The sequence below is a fragment of the Artibeus jamaicensis genome, unplaced genomic scaffold (genome assembly GCF_021234435.1).
Source record: "Artibeus jamaicensis isolate MK-2021 breed Jamaican fruit bat unplaced genomic scaffold, CSHL_Jam_final contig_1028, whole genome shotgun sequence".
In the NCBI taxonomy this organism is placed as follows: Eukaryota; Metazoa; Chordata; class Mammalia; order Chiroptera; family Phyllostomidae; genus Artibeus; species Artibeus jamaicensis.
This window is the reverse complement of record NW_026521201.1, coordinates 8,222,024-8,248,708: the sequence shown is the minus strand read 5'-3', so window position 1 is coordinate 8,248,708 and position 26,685 is coordinate 8,222,024. Positions and strand designations below refer to the sequence as shown.

The window sequence follows — 26,685 nt, the reverse complement described above, 5'->3', positions numbered from 1 at the left end:
GCTAGGATCCAACCACTCTGCCTGCTCTTCACATTCTTGCTCTCCTGCTCTATCCTCACTGACCTAGTCCCCCAAGTCTCTTTTACTCCTTGTTCTTTTCCATGGGCATCTGGCCTAGGAAGACTGTGTCCCCCACTGCACTCTGCCCCCCAACCCCTACTCTACTCCCCTCTCCCAGCTCCTGGAAGGAGATGGCTCCTCACCTTGGTGGTGAGTGGGGACTCTCCATCAGCTGTGATGGATTTCAGCTCGATTTTCTCCTCCTTGGTCTCCTCCACTGCTGGCTTCTCCATCACCTCCTGTTTCTTTTCTGGGCTGGCAGTCCTGGTCAGTCAGCAGGGGAAGAAAATAAAGGGATGTTTACTGGAATGATAGGGAACAGGGATAGGTACGAGCCTGTGGTCTGCTGGGAGCTGGGGGGAGCAGAGTCTCTGCGTCTGTGTCTACCTTCCTCCACCCAGGGCACCTGCCCAGGGCTGGGCCCAGGATCCAGGCACTGGGCCACACCTTGCTCTATCTGGTACTCGGGTGGCTGTCTCCAGCCCCTGTCTGATCAGAGAAAGGCATGTGGCCTATGACAGTCCCACCTTGACAGTGACAGAGATAATGTGGGGCCCTACTTTGCCTTCAAAACAGTGAGGAGGAATCTTTCTATCACCTGGAGTTGCATTTCTCCTCTGAGTCACTGCCTCCCCCTTTCCCATCCTTTTCTCCCCTCACCTATGGTGACGTTTTTTTCTCAAAGGGGAATCTCCTGACTTCCTCAACAGGAGGGGAAATGAAACACCTTCACAGAGACTGTAATTCACCATGGTCCCTGCTCTAAAGCAGTGCCTAGGAGTTAGGGGAGAGGTCTAACTTACTCTAGGAAGACCCACACCAAGGGCCCTCCTTACAGGTTACCAGCCAACAGAGGCCGTGCCCACATCCCTCTTTACCATCTCTCTCGTAGGGGAAGCAGCATTCCAGATCTGGGCCCTGGGCCCTGGGCCCTGGGCCTGGGTCAGCTCAGGTTACCTGGCCAGCTTCTTTCTTTCCTTCTCTTCTTCTTCCTCTTTTTGGGCAGATGTGAGGCTCTCAGCATCAGCCAGGTTGTCCACAGCAATGGCCAAGAACACATTCAGTAGGATATCTGTTTGCATCCATTCTTAAAGAAAATGACCCTTGGCCTTGGGGTTTTTTGGTAGCCATAGCAGGCAGGAAGGGTACAGGGCATGCAGTAGTAGAGTTCCCCACAGAGACAGCTCAACAGTGACTCACTCTGAGGAGTGCTGAGCTCAGTGGTGTCCCTCCCCTGCCCCTTTCCCTCCCCATCAGCCTACTAGCTACCTGGAGTTTTCTAAGAGGTAGAGAGCAGGCTAGCTTTCAGGCTATGGTAGGGAGGGAGGGAGTGAGGCAGTGAGCCCTGCCTCGCTCTTTAATTGCTGGGTTTCATTTTTGGTTTCCCTGCAGAGATGACTGGCTGTAATTGACATTATAAACAGCATTGTCTCTAGCAGAATGCTCTTAAGAGCTGTTCATTATAACTGGGCATTAAGAAGGCAGCCTGATGTCTCTGTCAACTCTTAATATTAAGCCCACCCCTACAGAGACCCTTGAAGGGTCCAGTGGGGCTGGCCAAAGCTTGGGAACCCCTCATTGATGCAGCCATTTGCTCTTTTCTTCTCCCTCCACCCCAATCTTGAATGGAACACTGTGGGCCAAAGAATTGCAGAAGCAAAGGAAGGAGAGCTGAAAAAGATCCTAATGTCTGTTAAGTCTGACCTCCATCCCCAGGTACCCCAGTCACACCATTCCACACACAGGGAAACCACACCCTGGGGCATAGGGGCTTGTCCAAGATACTGTTGGATACCTGCCCTTGGGCCTTACTCCACTTAACCTCACAATGACCTACTGAGTAGCAGGTACTATCACTATCACCCCAGTTTACTGTTGGCAAAGGTCACCAGTGCTTTCTGCACTGCATTAAGCTGTGATTTAAACCCAAGTCTTGGGCCAAAGCTGCCTCTACTTTACCACCCACCTCTGCACACAACCCTCACACATTTACAACCAGGGGAGAGAAGAGGGCCTATGTTTGAGACCCTAAAACACTGCCAGTGGCTCTGTCAGGTCTGCCTGGTGAGCCCTGTCCCCCTTTGCCTGGGACTAAAGTCCTGGAGAGTGGCTTCAGAGGGAGGGACATTGACCAGAAAGCAGGGAGGAGGGACAAAAGGATGAAGTTGGCCAGTGCAGCCAGAGCTCCCAAACCTAGGTGGGCTCACATTGGAGTCTGTGTGGGTGGCTGACCGAGATATAGTTGGGGGTGTTCACCTAGACTATGCCAAGAACACCACTCCCATAGCTGGAGCAAAACAGGAGGATGAACCCACCTGTGCCAAAGCTCCAGACTTCTTTCCACCAAGACCGTCTTTCAAGTAAGGTGCTTCTGGGCTGGAAAATGTTTTCTCCCCCTGAATACACCTCTTCCCACTTGCCTGGGAGCCCTGTGGACAGGCCACCACAGTTTTCAGCCCCAAGTCAGGGTCCTTGGACACACCTATTTGGCATCATGCTGTAAGCTGAGTGAGGGTGGGTGGCAGGGGGAGGCAGGAGGAAAGGATACAGTTTCCACAGATGAAGAGGATGATGAAGTAAATACAGACTAACATCCCTGGAAAAGAGGGGCCGCCATAAGCCATGATCCCATCATACATCACCGAATTCCAGTCCTCCCCGGTCAGGATCTGAATGACACATTCCCACCAATAAGGGACACAGCGTTAGACCAACAGCAAACCCCAAAACTCCCCTGCCCTGCCCCGCTCTGCTGACCAGAATGCCTGAAATCTCTTTCTACCTCTCGCCCTCCTTCTGCTCCCAGCTGTCCTCCCTGGGACTCTGAGCTAGTGACCTGGTAAGCTGACCCTGTCCTTAAACACAGTGCATGGCCACTGGCACACTATCATGTGAGGAGTGAGTGAAAGGGCCTCTGGGTCAAAATATCTCCTACCCCCAACACACTCATGATGCACAAGATGGCCGCCACTAGCCGATTCCTGGGGCTAAAGATCAAGGGCCACTCTACAATGTGAACAAATGTGTTAATTGAGGGAATAATACACTACCCAGTTCTCTCCAAACAGTCATCTGGGTCTCATTTTTAAGATTTTGGCTACATCCATATTATTATTCATTTTTATCTATAAGTTGATCTACTTTTAAACTTAAACAAGTGCTACTCTAGCTTTGCCCTAAGCCAAAATATGTATGAAATCACAAATCTGATGGGCTTGTTATATTTTCTCTGGGAAGAAGTGTGGTGGGTAGGTGAGATAGAGCTCCATCTTCCCCTCCAACAACAGAGCAGTCTGCTTATTATTTGTTTGTATTTTGGGCTCCCATGTAGACTTTGTTTGAATAAAGGGCCCCATGGCCAAGAAAGAGTTTTTAAACCTCTCAGTGGTCCACCCAACAGTGAAATTCCATGGGGAACTGGGGGTATGGGAAACTATGGAAAGAACTCCAGGTTCTCCTGAGAGTGGGCTCTCCATAGCTGACCTAGCTGGCTTTGGCTGCCCAATACAAGGGTGAAACCTCCCTCCACCTTGTCAAGGCTCCTTCTTCCTGCTCCCCCTCCCTCTACTCAGCCACCCTCCCAACTGTAATCCCAGCAGAGGAGAGTCCATACCTGAAACACGGTGAGGAGGGACTGGGGAAAGTTATCAAATGTACTCCTTCGGGTCTGCATCTCATCGAAGTTGAATTTTCCTCCAAAGAGCTGCATCCCCAGCAGGGAGAAGATGATGATGAAGAGAAAGAGGAGGAGCAGGAGGGAGGCGATGGAGCGCACGGAGTTCAGCAAGGATGCCACCAGGTTGCTTAAGGAGTTCCAGTACCTGAGGACCAAATGAGGGATTATCACTTTTCCTATGCTTTCTTTAACTTCATTTCTCATTCACACACCCACTAGAGAGTTTAAGACAAAATTTTAGCCCCCTCCTCTCTTTTCCTTTTCTTGGGGTAGTGGTGCTGGTTTGAATTGGGCTGGTTAGCTGTCAGCTGGAACGTGCAGCCAGTTGATTCAAGGTTCTAGGATCAATAATGTGTAATGGAGAGATGGAGCTTAGCAGCCAAAAGGCTGAGTTCTGACCTAGCTCTGCTGGTGCTAGCTGTGTGTGCCTTTGGACAAGTCAGTTAACTTCCCTTCTTTTTGCTTCCACATCTGAAAAAACAGACTTCATTAAGTTAATGGGAGGGTTACATGAGATAATAAAAAATGAAAAGCCCCCGGGGAGAAACATTTGATAAAAGTTGGTTAGTCTCACTACTACAGTTGGGTCTTAGACAGAAGACATGCTGCTTTTTGTTTTCCCAGGAAGGCTGCCCTCAGCTGAGCCAGAGGCAGAGGCAGGAATTGGGTCATCCATGGGTAAGAGAGTGTGTATCACTACGCGTAGTTTCCCAAATTTACCCCCTCCAAAGAATTGTTTTTTTAAAAAAAGACTCTTCTGAAGCCCCTGATTCAATTGCTGTAATTTGAGTCCCAGACACCTGTATTTTAAACAAGCATCGCAGAGGATTCTGATATTTAAGCATTGCAATTTTGGGAAAACCTCTATCACCCACAGGGACAGACTGGGCAGATGGGCTGTTGGTGGGGCTCCTTAGGGTCACCATCCTTCTCTTCACTGTAAATAAACATTGAGATCCTTCATTACAGTTTGGGGAGCATCCCTTTCTTTTGGAAAAGGGATGGGGGCCTACTCATGGCTGCTGGATGAAGCTTGGGTCCCTGTGAAAGAGTCCCAAGGATCCTGGTGAAGAAAATGCCCTGCAGCAAAAGGGATGCTGCCTTGGACTGCCACAGTGTAAGAACAAGGAAACCTCGAGTCCCCACCGCTCTGGGCCGCTCTCTGTCTTCCAGGTCACGATCTGGACTTTCCCCACTTAAGATGCTCCCAGCTCATTTCTACATATAGAGTGAAGTGCTTTTGCTACTTAAGAGTGACACACAAACCACCCCAGTAGTCTTGTAGCTGCCCCCAGACCCCACTTCTCTCCAGACACCATTCCATGGTAAGTGACAGAAGCACATGGGCCAACAGTTTGGATGTAAGCATAAACTTATTCCTGATCGGGAGTGCATCATACTTTCCCCTTCCAAGCTGAGAGAGTCATCCTCCCTCTGTTTGCAGAATATTCATCTGCCCTCAACTATAGCTGTTCTTCAAATGCTCTTGAGTGATTTCCATGTGTGACAGTCTTGTCTCATCCAAATTGGCTCTGAGTCCTTGAGAGCAGAGGCCAGAGGGTTTTCCTTCCATTCTCCCCATCCCTGTCCCCAAATGAATTCCATGTAACTGAGTCTGTGTGACAGACTGCCTGGAGCCCCCATAGGCTAGAGGCTGTAGAAATTGTTCTGTTTAAAGCAAGAAGTGAGGGACCCTCTCTGGGGCTAGAGCACCCTTCCTGTTTACAGCTAAAGCAGTGTTTCCAAATGTGCTGGAGAGGAAGCTGCTGAAAAAAGTGATTGGGTTTTCCTAAATACTGATTCCCAAGCCCCTTGGAATCATGAAATCCTAATCTCTGGTGCTGGGCCTCAAGTGATTCTCATGCAAACACTCCAACACTCATCAGGCACCTGGTGTTAGAAACCTGTTACACCAGAGCATATTAATGATGAGAATTTCCAGCTGTATCAGAAGGGAGTATTCTGACATGGAGATTAAGGTGGGAAGGGTGAGTGGATGCACTGTGTGGGTGGGAACAGGGTGGGGTTGTGGCAGGACCCCTCACATGCATATACTTTGTCTAACAATGAGGAGTAGCCATTTGAACCTCCTCCATGTCATTTCTTTCCTATAGCCCCCTTAAACTCATGGGTAGAATTCCTGAGATTCCGGGTTGTTCCATCACCAGACCACATGTCAAACTATTATGTAGCAAGAGAAGAGACTGCTGGTTGCCAGAGTCAGGGGGTGGCATTGGGTGGTTGGAATGGGTGAAAGGGGTCAAAAGGTACAAATTTCTGTTTGAAAAATGAATTAGTCATGCATATGCAATCTATAGCATGGTGACTATAGCTAATAGCACTGTATTGCATATTTGGAAGTTGCTAAGAGAGTTAAGTCTTAGAAAGCCTCTCATCACAAAAAAGTTTTGTAACTGTGTGGTGACAGATGTTAACTAGACTTACTGTAGTGATCATTTCACAATATAGCAGTCCCTCCATATCCATGGGGGGACACAGTCCAAGACCCTGGGTAGATGCCTCAAACTACAGACAGAACTGAACCCTGTATACGCTGTATTTTTTTCTTACACATAAGCAGACTTTGTGGATTCTCTTTGGCATATCTGAATTGCCAGCATCACTACTATTGAAATTTGGGGACATCATTAAGTAAAATCAGGGTGACTTGAACACAACACTGTGATGGCATGACAGTCTGATAATGACACAGGTACTTAGTGACTGACAGGCGCTGGGCTAAGGGATGCTTCACGTCATGGGTGGGACAGAATGGGACTGCATGAGGTTACATCAGTCTCCTCAGAACAGCGTGCAATTTAAAACTTGTGAATTGTCTTTTGCTGGAATTTTCCACTTAATATTTTCAGACCGTGGTTGACCTCAGGCCATTGAAACAAAGAAACCATGGATAAGAGGACTACTGCATACACAGATGTCAAATCATTCTGTTGTACTCCTAAAACTAATATGTTATATAGCCATCATAACTCAATTAAAAAAAAACGAAGAAAAAAACTATTATGTATCAATTTGCCCTACAGAAAATAGGGTTGCTATGTCTTTGAGACCCTTGGGGTAGGATTCCAGAAGAGCACTGTGAATCTCCCTTTGGGAAGAATTCCTATCCAAAACTAAGTCCGCAGGCTTCAGGCACATGGCTGCCTTTGTTGAAGAGAAACTGCTGCCAGGTCCACTGACTCAGTAAAAACATCCTGCTCATGAAAAACACCTGGCTGAACAGATGCTGCAAGTTGAACCAGTCATGCAGGTGAGATGTGGTTAAGACAAATGGAGATCATGGTTGTTTACGCTGTTTGCTTTCAAACCCCTTTTGCTTCCCATTCAACAGGGGTGGGGTGGTCTGGTTCGTGATGGCTATCACAGCTATAGCCTGAAGGTCTGACGATGCCGCAGGTCTCAGTCACTCTCCTTTTACACACGTTAGCTGGTGGTAAACTGGAGACGTTAAAGGCAGATTTGCAATCAACTGAAGCTTTTATCCTGATTGATTAAAATCATGAAACACACTCACTCACACACCAAGAAGGAAAGAGCTTTAGAGAAAAGTGAGCAGCTGCAGAAAAAAGTATTTCACATCTCGGAGCTCACAGAGCAGGGGTGTCAAACTCATTTTCACCAGGGCCACATCAGCCTCAAAGTTGCCTTCAAAGGGCCAAATGTAATTTTAGGACTGTGTAGATGTAACTACTCCTTAAGTAGGGGCAAGGAGCTTGGTGCTGCCGTTGGGTAGAAACAAGATGCTGGGCAAATAAAAGAAGGTGAAGGGCTGGATTTGGCCCTTGGGCCTTGCGTTTGCCACCTGTGTCACAGAGGAACCGAGGAACTAAGCATCCTCTCTTCAGAACAACGCACTCATGTGTACACATGCAGGATAATTCTGGGACTCAGCCCTGGAAGCATAAGCCACACTGTCATCCTCAGACAGTCTACCTGCACAGTCCTCCTTGGGGTTAACTTTTCCTTTCAGTCCTCCTGTGGCTCTGAATCACTCTCTCCAAAGTGTACCTGTGACCACGCTCATTCCCCATCAGACCCAGCCCACTGCTTTCTCCTTAACCTACGGTGCAGGTCAGGGCTTCTGCCCTGACCAATTTTTTGGTTACTTAAATTCTCTTACTTGCTGACCTCAGCTTCCCCTCTGCCTCCCTGGGTTTAATTTGTTGCCATCTGTTCAGGGGTACTTGTACCTCTGTCACTCTCTTGCTTCGAATCTGTCTCTTGTTTGAGTCCTATGAGTATTCTTCCTTCTCTTCAACCATAGAAAGTAGCCTGAGCTTTGCTTGAACAGGAAATTTCATCTTGTGAGCTTTTCACTGAAATAGCTCAGGGCCAGGACCTTTTCATTTTAAGTATAGAGCAGAGCGTCGAGCTTGGTATAAAAGGAAGATTTTCACAGTTAACAGTAGCAATAGCTTTGGGTGCTTTGCAAATGCTCCACCCTACCTCACCTCTGTTCTATACAGGGTCATAACTAAATTTATACCTGTCCCAACTGTTCTTGTTCCAAGAGAAAAGGTAAAAAAGCCCTTTGTGTTGGTGGCAGTAATCTATTGTTGGTGGAGTGTTTATAAAGCAAACTTCATGCAGTGAATCTGTGTGGTACCAGCTTCTGTACACTGTTGCCAAGAGTGGGGGTTGGAGGGAGGTGAGGAAGGAAGAATGTGGTCGTGTGAGGTAACCTGGGGGAGCAGACAGGTTTATCAGCGAGAAGCCCAGCCTTACCCTTGCCTCTCCCTGCACCAGCCACAGGGACATCGGGTGGTTGTATAAGGACCAATACTTCAGGAAAATTGGGCTCTGGACCCATCAGACACAGTAGAGTCTGAGGGTATGATAGGAGGCTGACCTGGATACATGCTGTGCCAGGAGGAGCCAAAACTAAGAATTCTAGACTCTCATGGTCAGGGTCTGGGACAGCCTGATGCTTGCTCAGGGCCAAATCCACCAGGGTAGTTCTGGCTGACACTTAACCTTGCCCCTCCACTCTGGGAAGAGACATTTTATGGCCTGGGATAACAAATTCAAAGGTCTTTCTTCCCTCTTTGCATCACAGGACTTGGTCACACTGAGAACAGAACCTACATGGGGGAATGTGACCTGGTCAAGCTGGCAAGGTGGTCTATTGCCTTAGGAGGCTTCCCTAGACAGCCTCTGTACCACATGTGTCAGGGTTAGGGAGGGAGTACATTAATACCATCCTCACTTGTGCCTTATACCAGTCACCATTCCAGAAAAGGACCACCCTTCATGTAAACAGCCAGTGTGCAGGCCTTTGAGTCAGGGTTACCTTGTGCAGAGACCCTGGCCTGGGAACTAGGCAGATATCTGATTTAGCTCTTTAATAATAGCCCATTTACAAGCTCTGAGCCTCCGCAGGCTCTGAGAAGAGTGGGGGCTAGAGGTGGTGGGTAGGCAGGGTGGGGCAGTGTGGGGACAGATCTGAGGCCCTCAGCCTCATGCTGACAGGACAGTGCAGACATTTAGAGCTGGAAGGATCTGCAAAGGTGGTCACCATTCACTAGTTAGTCTGTGATGAGTCAGTCCCATTTCCCATTTCAGGGCCCAGGAAGGGGGCCGAAGAGGAAAAGCAGTAAGAGAAAGAAAGGGAATTTAAGGTTTAAAAGGGAAATGGCAAAGGTGGCTGAAGGGATTGTGCTGCATTTAAAAACCAATTGTATAAAAAAAAAGGAGGTATCATTAGTATATTGGAATCATATCTAGATTTAATCTAACTGAATCTCTTCTTCCTTCCCCTATGTTGGACAGGGCTGACTCAAAGAGTAGACAGATGAGGCATCAAAACTCAGCAATAGGACTTCCCGCCAAGATGGAGGCATAGGTAGATAAGACACACTGCTCCTCCTTGCACAACCAAAATTAAGTACAACAAAAATTTAGAAACAAAAAAAAAAACCAGAACTGACAGAAAATTGAACTGTACAGAAGTCTGACAACCATTCATCCAGACCAGTAAGAGGGGTGGAGTTAGCAGCCGACAAAAAGGGGTCTCAGCAGGAAAAAGCGGTGGCGGACCCCAGTGCACAGGCAGTGGCTGGCAGACCCTAGGCGTGCAAGTGGCAGCCAGCGGACCCCAGGTGCAGGGTGGCAATGAGCAGATCCAGTGAAGCACGCAAGGTGGCTGGCTGACTATAGTCACACATTCACGTGCAGATAAACAAGGTGAAAACAGGCAGTGAGACAGACCACTCAACCCAGGGCCCCAGCACCAGGAAATAAAGACTAAAAGCACCGATTAAAAACCCTTGTGGGGGTTGAGGTGCCAGGAGAAACTCCCAGCCTCACAGAAGTGCTTTGTGGAGAGAACCATGGGGTCCTAGAAAGTACAAAAGCCAACCCACCCAGGAATCAACACGAGAAGGTCCCAATTTGCTTGTAGGAAGCAGCAGAAGAAACTAAAATCCAAGAGAGAGAGGAGCAAGTGCCATTGTTCCCTCTCTGCCCCTACCCCCACATACAGCATCACAACCCAGCAACTGGGTTGCCCTGCCCTGGTGAACACCTAAGGCTCTGCCCCTCACTACATAACAGGCGTGACCAGAACTCCCCCCACCAAAAAAAATGGTCGAAACAGAAGAACAGATCAAAGCTTCAGAGCAAATACATGTAAGCAACCAAGAGATAGCCAACCTATTGGATGCACAGTTCAAAGCACTGGTGATCAGGATGCTCACAGAACTGGTGGATTTTGGTCACAAATTAGATTAAAAAATGAAGGCTACACTTAGTGAAATGAAGGAAAATGCACAGGGAACCAATAGTGATGTGAAGAAATTGGGACTCAAATCAATGGAGTGGACCAGAAGGAAGGAAAAAATGACCAAACACAAAAGAAGGAAGAAACAAGAATTCAAAAAATGAGGAGAGGCTTAGGAACCTCCAGGACATCTTTAAACATTCCAACATCCGAATTATAGGAGCACCAGAAGGAGAAGAGGAAGGGCAACAAGTGGAAAACTTATGTGAACAAATAATAAAGAGAACTTTCCCAATTTGGCAAAGGAAATAGACTTCCAGGAAGTCCAGGAAGCTCAGAGAGTCCCAAAGAAGGTGAACCCAAGGAGGAACACACCAAGGCACACCATAATCACATTAGCCAAGATTAAAATGAAGGAGAGAATTCTACAAACAGCAAGAGATAAGGTGACAGTTACCCACAAAGGAGTTCCCATCAGACTGTAAGCTAATTTCTCAAAAAAGAACTTACAGGCAAGAAGGGGCTGGAAAGAAATATTCCAAGTTGTGAAAGGCAAGGACCTACATCCAGAATTGCTCTATCCAGCAAAGCTTTCACTTAGAATGGAAGGGCAGATAAAGTGCTTCTCAGATAAGGTCAAGTTAAAGAAGTTCATCATCACCAAACCATTATTGTATGAAATGTTAAAGAGACTTATCTAAGAAAAAGAAGATAAAAATATGAATAGTAAAAAGACAGCAAAGTCACAGTTATTAACAACCACACCTACAACAAAAGCAAACTAAGCAAACAACTAGAACAGGAACAGAACCACAGAAATGAAGATCACATGGAGGGATAGCAACAGGGGAGTGGGAGGAGGAGAGAAGGGGGAAAGGTACAGAGGATAAGTAGCATAGATGGTAGGTAGAAAATAGGGGGAGGACAAGAATAGTATGAGAAATGTAGAAGCTAAAGAATTTATGACACATGGACATGAACTAAAGTGGGGGAATGTGGGTGGGAGGGGGTGTGCAGGGTGGAGGAGAATGAAAGGGGGAATGGGACAACTGTAATAGCATAACCAATAAAATATATTTAAAAAAACAACTCAGCAACATTTAGAGCTCCATCAAAGCAACAGAAAGAACCCAATCCAACAGATGCCAAAGACCCACTGGCATGGGTATTTACCCAAATATGACAAAGATCTTGGCCATGTGTGTATGCCTCTCTGTTCTCCCTGAGGTTGGAATCTCATCTTCTCTATTCTTTCCCATTCTCACTACTAGTACTAGGAGTGCCTAGTAATCAATTGACTTATAGTCTAGTACAGGGTTCCCAGTCTTGTTGTTTTTTTTAATGAAACCCATAGGATGATAACACACATGCCCAGTATACTTCTTAGGTCATTCTCAGATGTTCACAAAACACACAAAAATGTAAGCATGCTAATAATTCCTTTGCTGCATATGCCACATTCCTATTCATCATAAACCAGACTCCCCTCAAGCTGCATGGGTGAGTGGTATGTCCACTCTGTTCTTGTCCAGTCAGAAAAGCATTTGGGAAGACAAGTAACCAAGAGGGAGGGTGTTACAAGAATAATATTGAATTTATTTATGTTTATTTTTTTTAAGGGGAAACCACAAATTTTAATTGTGGCATACCTCATAACAAATTATCTGCCATATACTGTTCAACTGCTCAGACACACTGTCATGTCATGGGTGAGAGCCACTGGCCTGGACCAGCATTTCTGGCTCTCAGACCAAAGCTCTGGGCGCAGGAAGGGCAGCTTGGAATTATAGGATGAGGTCCTTGAGTCCATGTATACACTAAGCATTACAGCATTCTAAATAAATAGCTTGTCTTGAATTGACACTACCACCCTTCAATATATACAGGTGTGTAGGAATTAATAAAATTCATACTAATTTCAACACTGCTGAATTCACAGTAGTTCTTTATCATGTGTCTTCCCAGTCAGGAATTATTGAAAGTACAATCTTAACATGGTTAGGGGCTACAGTACAGAGAAGAGAATGGAGCTGTATGAAAAAAGGTTTCCAATTACATAAAAAGGTTAATCTTTTTAGGCAAAAACGTGGACAAAGGAAAGCAGCAGAAAATTAGGCCAGTGTTTCTCAAAGCAAGGCTACTGGACCACCAACACAGAACTCTCCAGTTGCTGGTCAAAATCTCTAGAGATGGGGTCTTAAGTGAGACCTCCTAATGACTTCAACTAAGTCTGAGAATTGCAATCACTTGTTCAGAATACACTGTGAAAAACAGTAGTGAGACATCACAAAGTACACTCTGAGAAGTTTTAAAAGAAGGAGAAGTATATTCGTTTGATGGCAGGACCATGTACGAATAACCCCTGCCCCCGTCAAGGGACCCCAGTGCCCTCCCTGGTCCATACTGTAGGCATTTTCTTGGTCTCTGGGGTGTATTAGAGACAAGGTTCAGAGGGAGCATGGGATTCTCCTGCACAGTCAGTCTTTTTCTTGTTATCCAAAAGCCCCAGAGGGTGTGGAGACTGGAAAACTGGAAGATCATGGTCTTTGCCAAAGTGTTTCCTATTAGATAATGAAATTATTCTGTTTATAGAGTTTATAGAGATCTGAAAATAACACTAATCTTTCTCATGGAGGGGCCATGGGAGGCTCTCTGATAGATTAAAAAAAATATCTTGGCAATAGTTTCAGGTTAGAAATAAATCATCATTTAAAAATAGAATGAATGTTAAATCTCTTCTTAACATAGAATGTTAAGATGCTATGACAATCTCTAGGAGCAAAAATTCTATTCTCTAGGAATTTAAAAAACAAACAAACAAAAACACCAAACACGGACTTCTGAGAATTATTTAAGGGGCGCCAGAAACTCCAAATTAAATATAGCTATCACCAGACCCAGGAGGAGAAAGTAGAATAAGCAATTATCTAACAAGAATCAGGGTGCTAAAAATCTCTTAAGTCCTGTCTCAGGGACATAGACAAGACAGTTTAGCCATCAACTCTGCACAGAACCTGAAGCCTGGCAGAGAGACTTGCCTTTTAACCCCATCTTGCCCCCGGGCAGTTTGTGTGGCCTTTCGCAACTGACTTCACTCTCTAAGCCACCATTTCCTCATCTGAAAAATGAGAACAATGACAAAGTAGTCTATCCTTACCCTCTCTTACAGGTAGTTGTGAGGATTATGGAGTAAGCACATGTGAGAGTTCAATCACACTCCCTGGCACAGAGGTAGTACTGATGCATCTTAATAATGATTGCTTTTATATTAATGATTGCTTTTATATTTCTACTACTTTTATTTTAAACTAAGAATGTCTGTAATGCCAAGATATTCAGGACATTCATAAAGAGCTCTTTTATTGGGGGTGGTTGTTGTTCAGGAGTGCTAAACTTGTGGGTTTAAAATATGCACATACTCTGAGTATGATAGTAAACCTCATACTCCATCATCTGATAGTAAACCTTCCCCACGGATGCTCTCCTGCTTTCAGTTCCCACAGCAGGGCTTGCCACAGAGTATGACATGGTGGCTACAGAAGAGTAGAGAGTGTGTGTATGCAGACCACTATGAGTTCTTTTCTCCTTCTTCCTTCCCCTAATAACAACAATCATAATTAGAGTTATAACAGATTTCTGGTTGTTGAGTGTCTCCTGTGCACTCAACTGTTCACTGAAGTGAACACTTGAAACACCTTTTCCTACTTGACCCTCGGCAACACCACTGGAACAAGCATGTGCAGGCGCGGTTGCTAACACTTTGCAGAGAACAGTGATACCTTGGGATGCTTCATAGGCCCCCGACTGACTCACTAAGTCACAGTCAGTCACAGTCAGAACACTCTCAGCAGGGTCTGCTTAACTCCAGATGCCTGAATGGAAGATAACTGATCCCAGCCCCTTCTTCCAACACAATCCAGATGATGGTCTCAGTGCTCCTATTCACAGTTGGGCTACAAAAGAGAGATTTGACAGGAGAGAAGTCCTATACCTCCAGGGTGCATAGTTTGACCATGCCCCCTTCCAGGTGTTTCCGACATATCCCTCTAAGGTTGACCACAGCCACAGTGATGAATATACATTATACTGAAATTCAGATGTATATCTACCTCAAAGATTTTTATGAAACAATGCATACATTCATGTGAGGCCTTCTGATGTTTTCTTATTCTATTTCATTCTTTCATGAAAAACAAGAACGTAGAGAAACTGCAACCTTTAGACAACTGATAGGAATGTACAGTGGCCTAGTCTCTAAAAAACAATTTGACATTTCCTTAAAATCTTAAACAGGGTTAATAGTTAACCTGGAAATTCCACTGCTGAGTATATACCCAAGAGAAATGAAAACATATATCCATACAACAACTTGAACATCAGTTATTCATAGATGCATTATCCATAGTAGCCAAAATGTAGATATAAACCAAGTGTCCAACTAAGGACTGAATAAATAAAATGGGATATATATCTATCTAATGGAATGTTATTGAGCCATAGAAAGGAATGAAGTACTGATCCATGCTACAAAGTGGGGGGAACTTGAAACCACTATGCCAAGTGAAAGAAGCCAGACACAAACACCAAGCCTTGCATGATTTCATGTATATAGTTGTTCAGAACAAGCAAATCTATACTGGTTGCTGCTGGGAGGGAAGGTGGGAGAATGAGGAGTGGGTATGAGGTCTCCTTTTGGGGTGATGAAAATCTAACACTCACTGGTTGCAAAACTATTTATATGAATACATATAAAATAAATTATACACTTTAAAAGGTTGAATTTATTAGTATGTAAATTATATAGCAATACAGCTATTTAAAAATGATGGCTGTGGCCCAATAAATGGATTTCATCATCCCAAATGGGTCATAACACAGTTGAAAATTGTTGTCCTAGAGCACACCTCCCACTGTCCATGCCTGGCTCGTGCCTGCCCTCTACATGAGAAATCCCTGATTGACCTGGAGAGTCAGGAATACTTCAGGCTTTGGGTGGGGAGATGGACAGACAGATGGAGAGGTGTGAACATGTGGAAGGAGGAATCAAAGCCATCTATGCAACAGTATCCATCACCCTTCTTTAGTTAAGGAATCATGGCTGTACCTGTGGCATCATGCGCTTGGCTAAAGACCATGTTTCTATCTCACTGCTGGGTGGCCATGAGAACAGAGCTTTGGATGAGATTTCTGGGAAGCACTGGAAGGAGCTGACTCAGTGGGATGGGTGTTCCCTTCGTCCTCCCCCTGCCTTCTTCTTGCCTCAAATTTGAACACCATGGCTCAATCTCCAGGAGCCATCTTGTGACCTAGGGGTGGAAGGCAGGCCTAAGGCTGGCAAAGCAAATAACAGGAGACTGGGTCCTGATGCCTTCTGGAAGCCACTTGGGATGCCCACCTCTGGAATTCCTTCATATGACTGAGCAAATCCCTAATTTGTTCACACCACAGTCTCTGCATTAGCAAAGGGATTTCTAACTGATATGCCATCTAAATGAATCAAAACTCCCCTTATTGTAGGTGAGCTGAGGACAGACCCATCTAGAAATAGCAGCTGCTCTCCTAAGCAGGCCCTTCTGCCTCTCTGGCTTTTACAAGAACTCCCTGAGTCCTGTGTCTGAAGGGAAATACCTGGTAATTTTGAATATCCTCAGGAGCCGAACACATCTAAGCACGGAGATGCCCAAGGGAGACATGACTTTGGTCTCCACCAGGATGGTCTCCAGGATACCCCCACACACAATGAAGCAGTCAAAGCGGTTGAAGAGTGACACGAAGTAGGCCTGCAGGCCCAGGCTGTACATCTTCAGCAGCATTTCCGCAGTGAAAAGGGCCAGGAGGGCCTTGTTGGCCGTGTCTGGCAGGTTCAACAGTGGGGTATGATACGAACAGGTATGAGAGGAGGGAAAAAGGGAGAGGAAGAGGAAGAAAACACAGTAATTAATCACCATTGAAAAACGAAAAAACAAACTTTCCCTTCCCTTCCCAGCCAAGACACCTCTCCCATTCACTTCTACCAAAACAAAAAAATTAAGGCCAAATCCACAAGAAAAGATATCTAGTTAAATCACAACAAATACTTATCAAGTATAGTAACCTCCCCTTATCCATAGGAGATACATCCCAAGACCCCCCAGTGGATGCTTGAAACCATGGATAGAGTAGAACCCCATATATACTTGTTTTTTCCTATACATATATACCCTAACAGGGCGAGATGTCACCACACTACTCAGGAAGTGTGCTATTTAAAAACTTATGAATTGTTTCTTTCTGGAATTCTCCCCATTTAATATTTCCACACTACAGTAACTGAAATGTTGGAAAGCTGAAGTGAGAATAAGGGTTGACTACAGTGTCTACTATAAAGGCTTTGCATGACTTGTTTTCTTTACTTCTCATAGCAGCTCTGTGATGTATGTATTATTGTCATTGAGCCCATTTTTCAGATATAAAAAGTAAACCAATAAGCCAAGGTGGAAAGCCAGGCCATCCTAGTCTGGAAAGCAGCCCCTGTGTCTGCTGGACTCCCTAGGAGTGGTGCTGAGGCGCTGGCTAGTGAGTCTTTCTCCTAGGGCTCCAGGAAAGGGCATGGGCACTGACTACCCATCAAGGACAGCTGCCTGTGCTCAGGCCACTGCTGTCCTTTCCCCCTGCATTTTGCTCACCTTGTCCTCATATGTCCTGCGAGCCTACCTGGATGTACCTCCAAATATACTTGGAGGCAATAATAAAGCCTGAAGTATTGAAACCTCCATTCTGGGAGGTTGGCAGCCAAGGGTCTGAGCTAGCCAAACAAGGTGTAGCATGTGTACTTGTCACCTGGACCCAACAGTAACTGTAGGGGCAGGCAGATGGTGTGGACCCAGCCAGGTGAGCCACAGCTATTTATGATGAGGTTGTGCATTTTCTTGTGGGGCTTGAAAGCTGCCAGGCCGTTGGTGTCCTGGCATGGCAACTGCCAAGAGCTGTGGCCATTGGCTGCTTTCCCATCTACCTTCTGCCTGAGCTGCCCAGGTGTGGGATTCAGGGCTGAAGTGGCTAGAGTGAACTGGGAGAGCACTGTGGGCTGCTTTTTACCTTGCACTTCTGTGAGCCAGTGGGGCTGGTTGTAATGTTCCGAGGCAATGGTGAGCGTGTTGAGGAACACCAGGAAGATCACGAGCCAGTAGAAGACATTGGATTTGACTGCAGCACGACACTTTCTTCTGCAGAACCGATTCCACCGACGCCAGTAACGACTAGAAAGGGGCAGGCAAGAAGAGAAGGATGGAAGGGAGGTGGCTATGAAATTCAGATTTCTTGCAATCTGAAAGGCACCACTGTGGCTTCTTTTCACCTCATAACTGATTTGGCCTCACTAGAGAGCAGTACAACTTGGCACCAAGGGGATAAGCTTTTAAGCTAACTGGGTTGCTGCTTCTTAGCTCTGTGGCCTTGGGTTTGTCCCTGCTCCCCGCTAAGCTTCTGTTCTCTCACCTGTGAAATGGGAATATGGCCAACCTCACAGGATTGTTGTGGGAACTGATGGACCATATATGCATCTGGCATAAAGCTGAAGGTGGTCAAAAATGGAAAATATTTTATTGTATAATAACAGCAGTATTAGAAATAATACTGCAAGCACTAATAGTATTATTACTATAGTGACGGTAGTATTAGGACTAGTAATGTGTTGCCACAAACAAAACAAAACCTCATGTAAGCTCAGTACCATATTGGGTGCTTCTCATTAAGTGCTCCCTAATTCTCTAAGTAACTCTGCGAAGCAGGTGTTGTCCTGATTTTGAGGAAGAACAAAGGACCATGAAGGTTAAGTCCCATGGCCACAAGCACACAGTGGCAGGGGCCCCTTGGTCTTCTCCCAGCCCCCCATCTCTCACCCTTACTTCATGCTGCCTCATCTGTAAAGTGTAAGGGCTGAGTCTAGAGCAGAGCTCCTTTGCTTTTGGGGGAATACAGAATCTGCTGAGTCTGATGAGTATGTAGATCTTCTGTTCAGAAAAATGAGTGTACCCACACATACACACACCTCTATGTAGAGGTTCATACAGCACATGACCCCCACAAAGCTCAACCCTGGTCCATACAATGTCCCCTTGGTCTCTTGGTTAGAGACTGCTGTCAGTGAGTCTCAACCCTGGCTGTGCATAGCATCACCTGGGAAAAGCTTAAAAGATGACCAAGAAACTCCACCTAAAACCAGGTCCTAAGTCTAAACCAATTTTCTGGGGGCTAGGAACTTTTAAAATAGCAAAACAAACCAACAAATAACCCCTGCCCCCAAACCTGCTGGTATTTTTTAAAGCCCCACATATGATGCTAGCGTGTAGCCATGGCTAAGGGCCATTAAACTACATGGTCCTGAGAGAACGGACACATTTTATAGCTCTGTGGTGGAGGGGTTTAAAGCTTATCCCTAATTTCATCCTCATGATGCAGAGAAAATATATGGCCGTATTTGGTAACTCTCTTGACCAAACATTTAACAAGTATTCACAAGGTGTAAAAGATAGAAGGGTAGGGACACTAGAGCTGTGCTTGGGAAGGAGATGAGGGGCCATGCTGAGGACTTTGACAGGAGAATGAATGACAGGATGAGATATGATTTTAGAAAAACAAACAAATAACAAAAGCAACCACTCTGTCAACTTCTAGATGAAGAACAGGACGAAGGGTGCTCCGTCAGACACCCAGGTTGAAGAGGATGAAGGCAGTAGTCGTATGCATGGAAAAAAGGACACTGAGTTGACACCAATTTTGGAGGCAAAATCAACAGTCCTTTGAATATGCAAGGTGAGAGAGAAAGGTATGGAAGGGACACCCCAAATGTCTAGTGGGGTGATTCAGAAGGGTGACCCGTCTAAGCAGTACAGGTGCAGATAAGGAGAAGCAGTGCTCTGGGCATGGAGGTTGCTCTGAGAAACTGGGGTGCTCATCTCTGGAAATATACTTGAGGTGCTGGCAGGTCCTTTGTAGAGAGACCAACCAGGCAGTTGCAGATGGGGAGAAATAAAGAATTGGGTAATAAAGAAGGCATGGTGGGGGGCAGGGACAAAGCAGAATCTTTCAGCAATTGTCCGGGAACATCTGTATTCACATCTGTATTCTAGGTCTCCAGGCAGGTAGACCTCTGCTATTTATGGAGCCCTTCACTCATCCCAGATTGCTTTCTAGAATAGCTTGACTTCATCTATATTTCTACCGGCTGTCCATGGAAAATCCTGTTAGCAAACCTTAGTGAATATCTATAATGAGATGAGAGAAGTGGGGAGTACATCCATGAAGGGTGCAGCTTCCTCAGAGCTGCAGAGAGCTCCATTTGGGCTTGCAGAGCAGGGAAGGGTTAATTGGGTGGTGTTCTGATCTGACCCCTGTATCGCTATGGCATTGGAATGCCCTCTTCAGTGAGTGCCAAACCTTTGTAGGGGATACTTACCTGCTACCTAGGGGAAAGTCACCATACACAGAAGAAACGCCTTGGGGTCAGAAAATTAGTGCTTCAATGTACTTAGGGAGGCTTCCATCCTCCACACATACTGCCCTGGGTAAGAGTGAGGATGTGAGGCAGTGGAGGGAGGGGTAGAAAAAGAGGACAGGAGTCCCAGATGGCTGGTCCTTAGTGCACAGTGACTTCTGGAGATGGCCAGACCTTGGTAATGAGGAGCCTTATCTTGCCGGGGCGGGATTCTGCTTCTATCCTGTTACTGCGGTTATTAACATTGTAGGGGAATTTGGTGACACCATTTTTTACCCTGAAAAATGAATTTGCAAGACAAACTCATATCTGACCTTAAGAAGCTTACATTGTAGTTTCAAAAAATGCTTTAAGTAGATACAATGTCATGTTACAGAAATCACTGACACTTGTCATTCAGAATCCAAAGGGATCAAGTTTGCCTTCTGTCACAGTATGTAGGAACCGACTTGGAGTCAGTTTAGTGCTGAGAACTTAGATTAAGCTCCTCTTCCCCCAAGTTGGGGGCAGTGGCTGCAGAGTGCGACATGGTCAGGGGTCTGTCCCCCTGGTCTGGAATGGCTCTGGTCGAGCCCCTTCAGGAGTGGCTGTCCAACAGTGTAGGAATCCTACCTCGTGCTGTTTCTGTGTGCAGCCATTTGGGATAGTCACACAGGTTTGAACTGTGGTGGGGGTGGGGGTAATTACTACCCCGGGAAAGTATTTAAAGATAATTATACACCTCCCACTCTTCAAAATATAGCTTTGCTTGACAACTGGTTTCCTGGCAACGCTTCCTACTGTATAATAAATGTAATGGTTTATTAGAATGTGTAAATTTATTTGTGTTTATATATGCATGGAGGATATAGAAATTAAATGATAAAATAGGGAGGAGAAATGTGCCTGCTGTTCACATTCCCTGCACACTAACTGGAAAAGTCACTTACCCTAGAAATAGAACTTTCCATATGCAGACATAGGGGAGAAGGATGGCTATGAATGTGTCTAATCCACTTCTTCTACATCATTGCATTTGATAGGAAATTTCTTCTCACTCATCTTGGGTCCTCTTACCTCTTTCCAATACTGGGCCCTGCTCTTGCCTTTCTACCTCCTGGGGCTGTACCCCCAGGGCACAGGACTATGTCCCTGTTATGTCCTGTCCATCCCAGCTTCCTCACCATGCACTTTTCTAGTCTTCCCAGACTTAGAACTACTGTCACACTCTCTCTGCCTTATTAATTTAGTTATATATAAAAGAGATACTTACTGAACATCTATCATGGGCTAGGTACTAGATATTCAACAGTTAACATGCTAGACATGGACTTTGTCTGCATAAAACTCATGTGGGTGATACAGACCACTAATCGAGCAATCCAAGAGTGGGCTTAGTGCCAAGGTGGGCTTGGCAGAGCACATCAGAGGGTGTCCTGGCCAGTCATGAAGGAGCCAGAAAAGAGCTTCCCAGTTATTCTCTACTATATGGATTGGCAGTAGGGTCATAAGGTCCATAAGGGAGAGGGACTGTGTCCAGTGCAGGCCATCTCACACAGTGAGGACACTTGCTGACAGGCTGGCAGAACATTGGGAACAAACTATGCAGATTTAGAGACAAGTTTTGAGAGCCCCAAGCCTCTTGTGATCCAGGGATGAGGGTGGGGATGAGGAGAGGGCAGTGCTTCTGAAAGAATTTTCTTGGCATATAATTTTTTTTTTTTTTTTTTTTTACTAACATTAAACTAAAGGGCGCCCCTTTTTATCGAGCTTGGGGGTCATTCCTTTGTCTATTCGCTTGTTCAAAGTGACAGTCATCTAGAATAGTAGTGAACACTTCAGGGTCTTTATAGTGGCTACAGAACTGAGAACCAGCAACACAAAAAATCATTAAATTTAATTATTTTATATATAAGTAACTTAAAAATGAACTATAGGGCCCTGGATGGTGTGGCTTAGTTGGTTGGGCTTTGTCCTGCAAACTGGAAAGTTGTGGGTTCAATTCCCAGTCAGGGCACATGCCTGGGTTGCAGTTTGGTTCCCAGTTAGGGCTGCATAAGAAAGGCAACCAATTGATGTTTCCCTCTCACATGGATGTTTCTCTCCCTTTCTTTCTCCCTCCCTTCCTCTCTATAAAATCAATAAGCATGTCCTTGGATGGGGATAATAAATAAATAAATTAATTAATTAAATGGACTATTAGAGACTGGGGCAAATCTGGGTGCCTTGTTGCTCATGGGATAGCACAAGTGGAGTGAACCTTGGAGGTACATTTCACTGAATATGAGGCAAGATAGTCCTCCAAAACTTTAGAAGCCTGTGGGATCCACTTTAAAACTCTGTAAAATAGAGATATGGAAACCTCAACAGGTGATCTGATTAACCCTTTCAAGTTGCATAATACTTTCAGAATCATTTGTTTCCTAACCATGTAAACCCTATTCTGGCCTTGGCTGTGTGGCTCAGTGGATTGAGTCCCAGCCTGCAAACCAAGAGGTCTCCAGTTTGAATCCCAGTCAGGGCACATGCCTGGGTTGCAGGCCAGGTTCCTGGTTGGGATGCATGAGAGGCAACCACACATTGATGTTTCTCTCCTTTCCCCTCTCTCTAAAAATAAATGAATAAAATCTTTTTAAAAATAATAAATCCTATTCTGAACAATGAGCCCCAAATGTTGCAAAGTTCCTTATTGTAACTAATTCCTGATATTATAAGTAACTAATTTGCAGAATCTTCCCTAAAAGCTCTGTTCTAGTATTTATTTTAAATAAACTATAATTTTGTATCTTTCAGTTTTGCAAATAGAATAGGCCAATCTGAAGCTCAAATTTTGTTGTTTTTTTTTTCATTGTTAAACTAAGTAAATGATCAGGAATACTTTGATTTCATTTTTAAATTCAAATTTTAGATACTTTGGATGGGGGAGCAAAACAGACACTGTTTACAAGGTTATTTCTGAGTTACAAAAATTATCTCCCCCAACCCCTGCATTCACTAACCTTGCTTTTTTCCTGTGTTCTCTCATTCTATCTTGGCTGCCAGAATCAGACATTAGAAAGTATAAGGACAGATTTTTCTTGCACCTGTAGTGGAAACCTTAGCATCACACAAAAATTGCCCCCGATGTACTTGGAAATTTTGATAGCATTTCCAGTTCATTGACAGCCTTTGATATTTCCTAAACAGACACCATCCGTGGGCCAAAGAATCTAGAATGGAAGGCCAGCATGTGATACCTGCTCAGACCCTTTATGGCCACACTATCTGGTGCAGTGACCAGTAGCCACATATGGCTATTGAGCACTTGAAATGTGGCCACTCCAAATAAGACATGAAGCAAGCATAAAATACATAATGGATTTCAAAGATTTAGTATAAAAAACTAAATGTAAAACATCTCAATAATTTTTATGTTAATTACAAGTTGAAATGATAATGTTTTATAAACAGTGTGTTAAATTTATTATGTTAAGATTAATTTCACCTGTTTCTTTCTTTTTTTTTTTTTTCCTGAGGACGCTTTTATTTTATTTTATTTTTTTTTTTAAAGATTTTATTTATTTATCTTTAGAGGGGAAGGGAAGGAGAGAGGGAGAGAAACATCAATGTACGGTTGCCTTTCATGCATCCCCTGCTGGGAAGTGGCCTTCAGGGAACTGGTTTGCAACCCAGGCATGTGCCCTGACTGGGAATCGAACCGCGATTGTCTGGTTTGCAGGCCCGTGCTCAATCCACTGAGCTACACCAGCCAGGGCTGTTTCTTTTTATTTTTTAACATAGCTACTAGAAAAATGTAAAAAGTACACGTGTGGCTCATTTTATATTTCCATGCAGCAGAACTGCCATAGCGCTTCTACCCCAAGCCCAGGATACAAGAGCTAAACAGAAACAAACATCATCAGTGGGACAGCACAGTAGTTAGCAGCGTGGATCCTGGGTGTGGGTGCTGGCTGACCTGCCATATAGGAGCCATGTGGCCCAGCCTCTTTCAGCCTCAGCAGCCTCATCTAAGAAGGTGTTCGATGACAGTGCCAACCTACCAGTGATAAGTCTTCTAGGAATACAAAATCTCCTCACTGCATTTCCCTTATATCTTGAATAGAAACTGCAGAGGGAGAAACCCCTGCCAGAAGTCAAATAGATGGTGTACAGGGGGTTAAATATATAGCAGGTCGAGCCACGTCTCAAAGCTGAGCAGAGTTGGAAGTTTAGGGGCCCACTGTTCCTTCCTTCTTTTCAAAAGCACAGGTTACATCACAAATCACTGGATAAAAAATGTTCCCAGAGCCCCCTGAGTAATGGCTTAGACCGAGTATTAGACTGAGTACATACAAACATAAAATTTTTCTTCCATCCTCCAGATCATGTTGATTCATTCCTTAACTCAGTCATTTGTTAATTTATGGTTCACTCATTTCCATGTAATGAGAATGATATTTTAGAAATATTTTCAAATGTATTTTTGTCCCTTTACTCTTATTCTATGTGTGGGGTCTTTGGAATTATCAGAATCACAAAATGCTTTCTCAACTTTGCTGTTCAATTAGATATTTTGTTTGAGTATGTGTCAAGATTCATTCATTCATTCATTCATTCACTCAACAACACAGGGGTAGGCAAAAGTAGGTTTACAATTGTAAGTACGCAAAACAGTTTATTCTTTTTTTATTTTAAAAGATTTTAATTATTTATCTTTAGAGGGGAAGGGAAGGAGAGAGGGAGAGAAATATCAATGTATGGTTGCCTCTCATGCATTCCCTGCTGGGAAATGGCCTGCAACCCAGGAATGTGCCCTGACTGGGAATCGAACCATGATCCTTTGGTTTACATGCCCAAGCTCAATCTACTGAGCTATACCAGCCAGGGCTAAAACAGTTTATTCTTGTATTATTATTAATTATTGAATTATTTTCCATATGAACAACTGTAAATCTACTCTTGCCCACCCTACATTTGTTCAGTCCCTCTTGTGATCCAGCCACATGCCCAGATATGGGAGATAAAGCTGCAAAATCCAAGCATTATTATTGAGGAAAAGGGATATCTACATTCCTAGGGCTTTCTTTCATGTAATAAGAGTGAGGCCTGGTATATTTGGCCCTAGATTTTTTTTTTTTATGTAAAGCAAGTCTTAAGAGAAAGAAGAAGGAGAGAAAAGCCAGCACTTTCCAGTTCCAGTGGAAATATGGGAGAAAGAAGGGTCAGAAGTGGGGGAGGAAGTCAGATATGAGTTCTGGGGGTCCAGCCCCAAGGGCTTAGAGAAGCCTGCTTTAGAAACACACAGGAGACCCAGGGAGGCCCAGGAACAGTGGGGCCTGTTGGCAGCCTCTACTGGGTGCATACAGAGGATCTGCAGATCCCTGGGAGAATGCCCGCCCTTTGCTTAGAGCTCTGACTAGGCTTGTGCAGAGATGGTGGTGGGAGGTAGGGAGGCAGGTAGATAGATGAGCCTGCTTAGTATTCCAGGTTCCCCATAGCTCGTTAATGGAGTGTGAGGGACCCGGAAGGGGGTCTTTGCACTCATGTGGGGTATGAGGTACTAAAGTCAGTGAACCAAAAGAGCTTGGGGGTCGGAGAAGAGAGGTGGATATTTCAAGATCACATACAAATATGGGTTCCAGTGGTGGATGCCCAAACCAGATGAGCCTGCTGTGTCTCAGCAGGAAGCAGTTCAGACAGCAGCTCAGACAGTAGCTTAGACTAGCTACTATACAGCAGGGATAAGCAAAGGACCTAGGGGGCATTCCAGGACCAGTCCTCTTTAAGCCCTATTCACTTTCCGGGGTTTTGAAGTCCCCAGACCCCAGGTATCCAGATTCCAGGCTGGAGAGAAGCTGGGAAAGAAAAAATATGAGAGACTGAATACTTTTACCTTAAGGGACTATTTAAAATACACCACTGGGTTACATTTACCCAGCTGGACTAAAATTCAGTATTATTTATGCTCCAGCTACATAGTAGGTAAAGCCAGGGAAACAAGAATAGGTCAATTAATAGACATAAGTTATCAATGTTTTTTGGTATGTACAAGTTTTGTGGGTATAAACGCAATCTCCACATATCCATCCATTCATCCATTCAACACACATGTATGTACAAGCAGCCTACCACTGGTCAGGCACTTAGCAGACTTTCTAGAAGTAATATGTCTGGGGCATACAGAGTCTATTGAGGGAAACGGGCTTGTGAGCCAATAATTAGTATGTAGTGTGGTAAGTGCTCTGATATTAGTATGAGCAAAGCACTATGGGAATTGGAAGGAGGTGAGTAACCTCCCCTGGGGAGTTTGCAGAAGATGTCATTGATGTGGTAACATTTGAGGTTCTAAAGCAAAATCTGAGTTCTCCAGACAAAGACATGGGGACACAGTGATTCAGGCAGGAGGCTCCAGGCAAAGGCTCTGACATATATGTGACAGGACAGGGAACATTCCAGTAAATGCAAGTTCCATGTGGTTGGAACCAAGGGTAGGTGCAGGGAAGTGTGGGAAATGAGGCAGAAAGGCAGAGGGGGCTGAAGACCATAGCCCCTATGGAAGGTTCTGAAGCCCAGCAGTGTGGTGATCCTGGGTGCTTTCCATAACTCTTGAAGTTCATATCTCACTGTGTCCATGAACACAAAGTAGTCAAGAAGATTAGCAAGCATCCACATTACGTTTATTTCACCTGGACTTGAACTTACAAGGTAGGGAGACACACTAGGTCTCACAGCTTTGGGATGTGCTACCAAAAAGACTGACAAAGATAATTCAATAAA

At 44.9% G+C, this 26,685-nt stretch overlaps 1 protein-coding gene across 18 annotated transcripts in view; it reads right to left on the bottom strand.

Moving 5' to 3' along the window:
- CACNA1C (calcium voltage-gated channel subunit alpha1 C) overlaps positions 1–26,685 on the bottom strand; it is a 657,076-nt gene that overhangs the window by 123,774 nt on the left and 506,617 nt on the right. For all 18 annotated transcript variants that reach the window (XM_053662750.1, XM_053662779.1, XM_053662780.1 and 15 more), the window contains 6 exons: positions 17,553–17,713; positions 16,104–16,329; positions 3,674–3,881; positions 2,609–2,729; positions 1,018–1,132; positions 204–324 (listed from right to left, as the gene is read on the bottom strand). In XM_053662750.1, the coding sequence (XP_053518725.1) occupies positions 204–324; positions 1,018–1,132; positions 2,609–2,729; positions 3,674–3,881; positions 16,104–16,329; positions 17,553–17,713 (952 nt within the window). The remainder of the gene's footprint in view (positions 1–203; positions 325–1,017; positions 1,133–2,608; positions 2,730–3,673; positions 3,882–16,103; positions 16,330–17,552; positions 17,714–26,685) is intronic.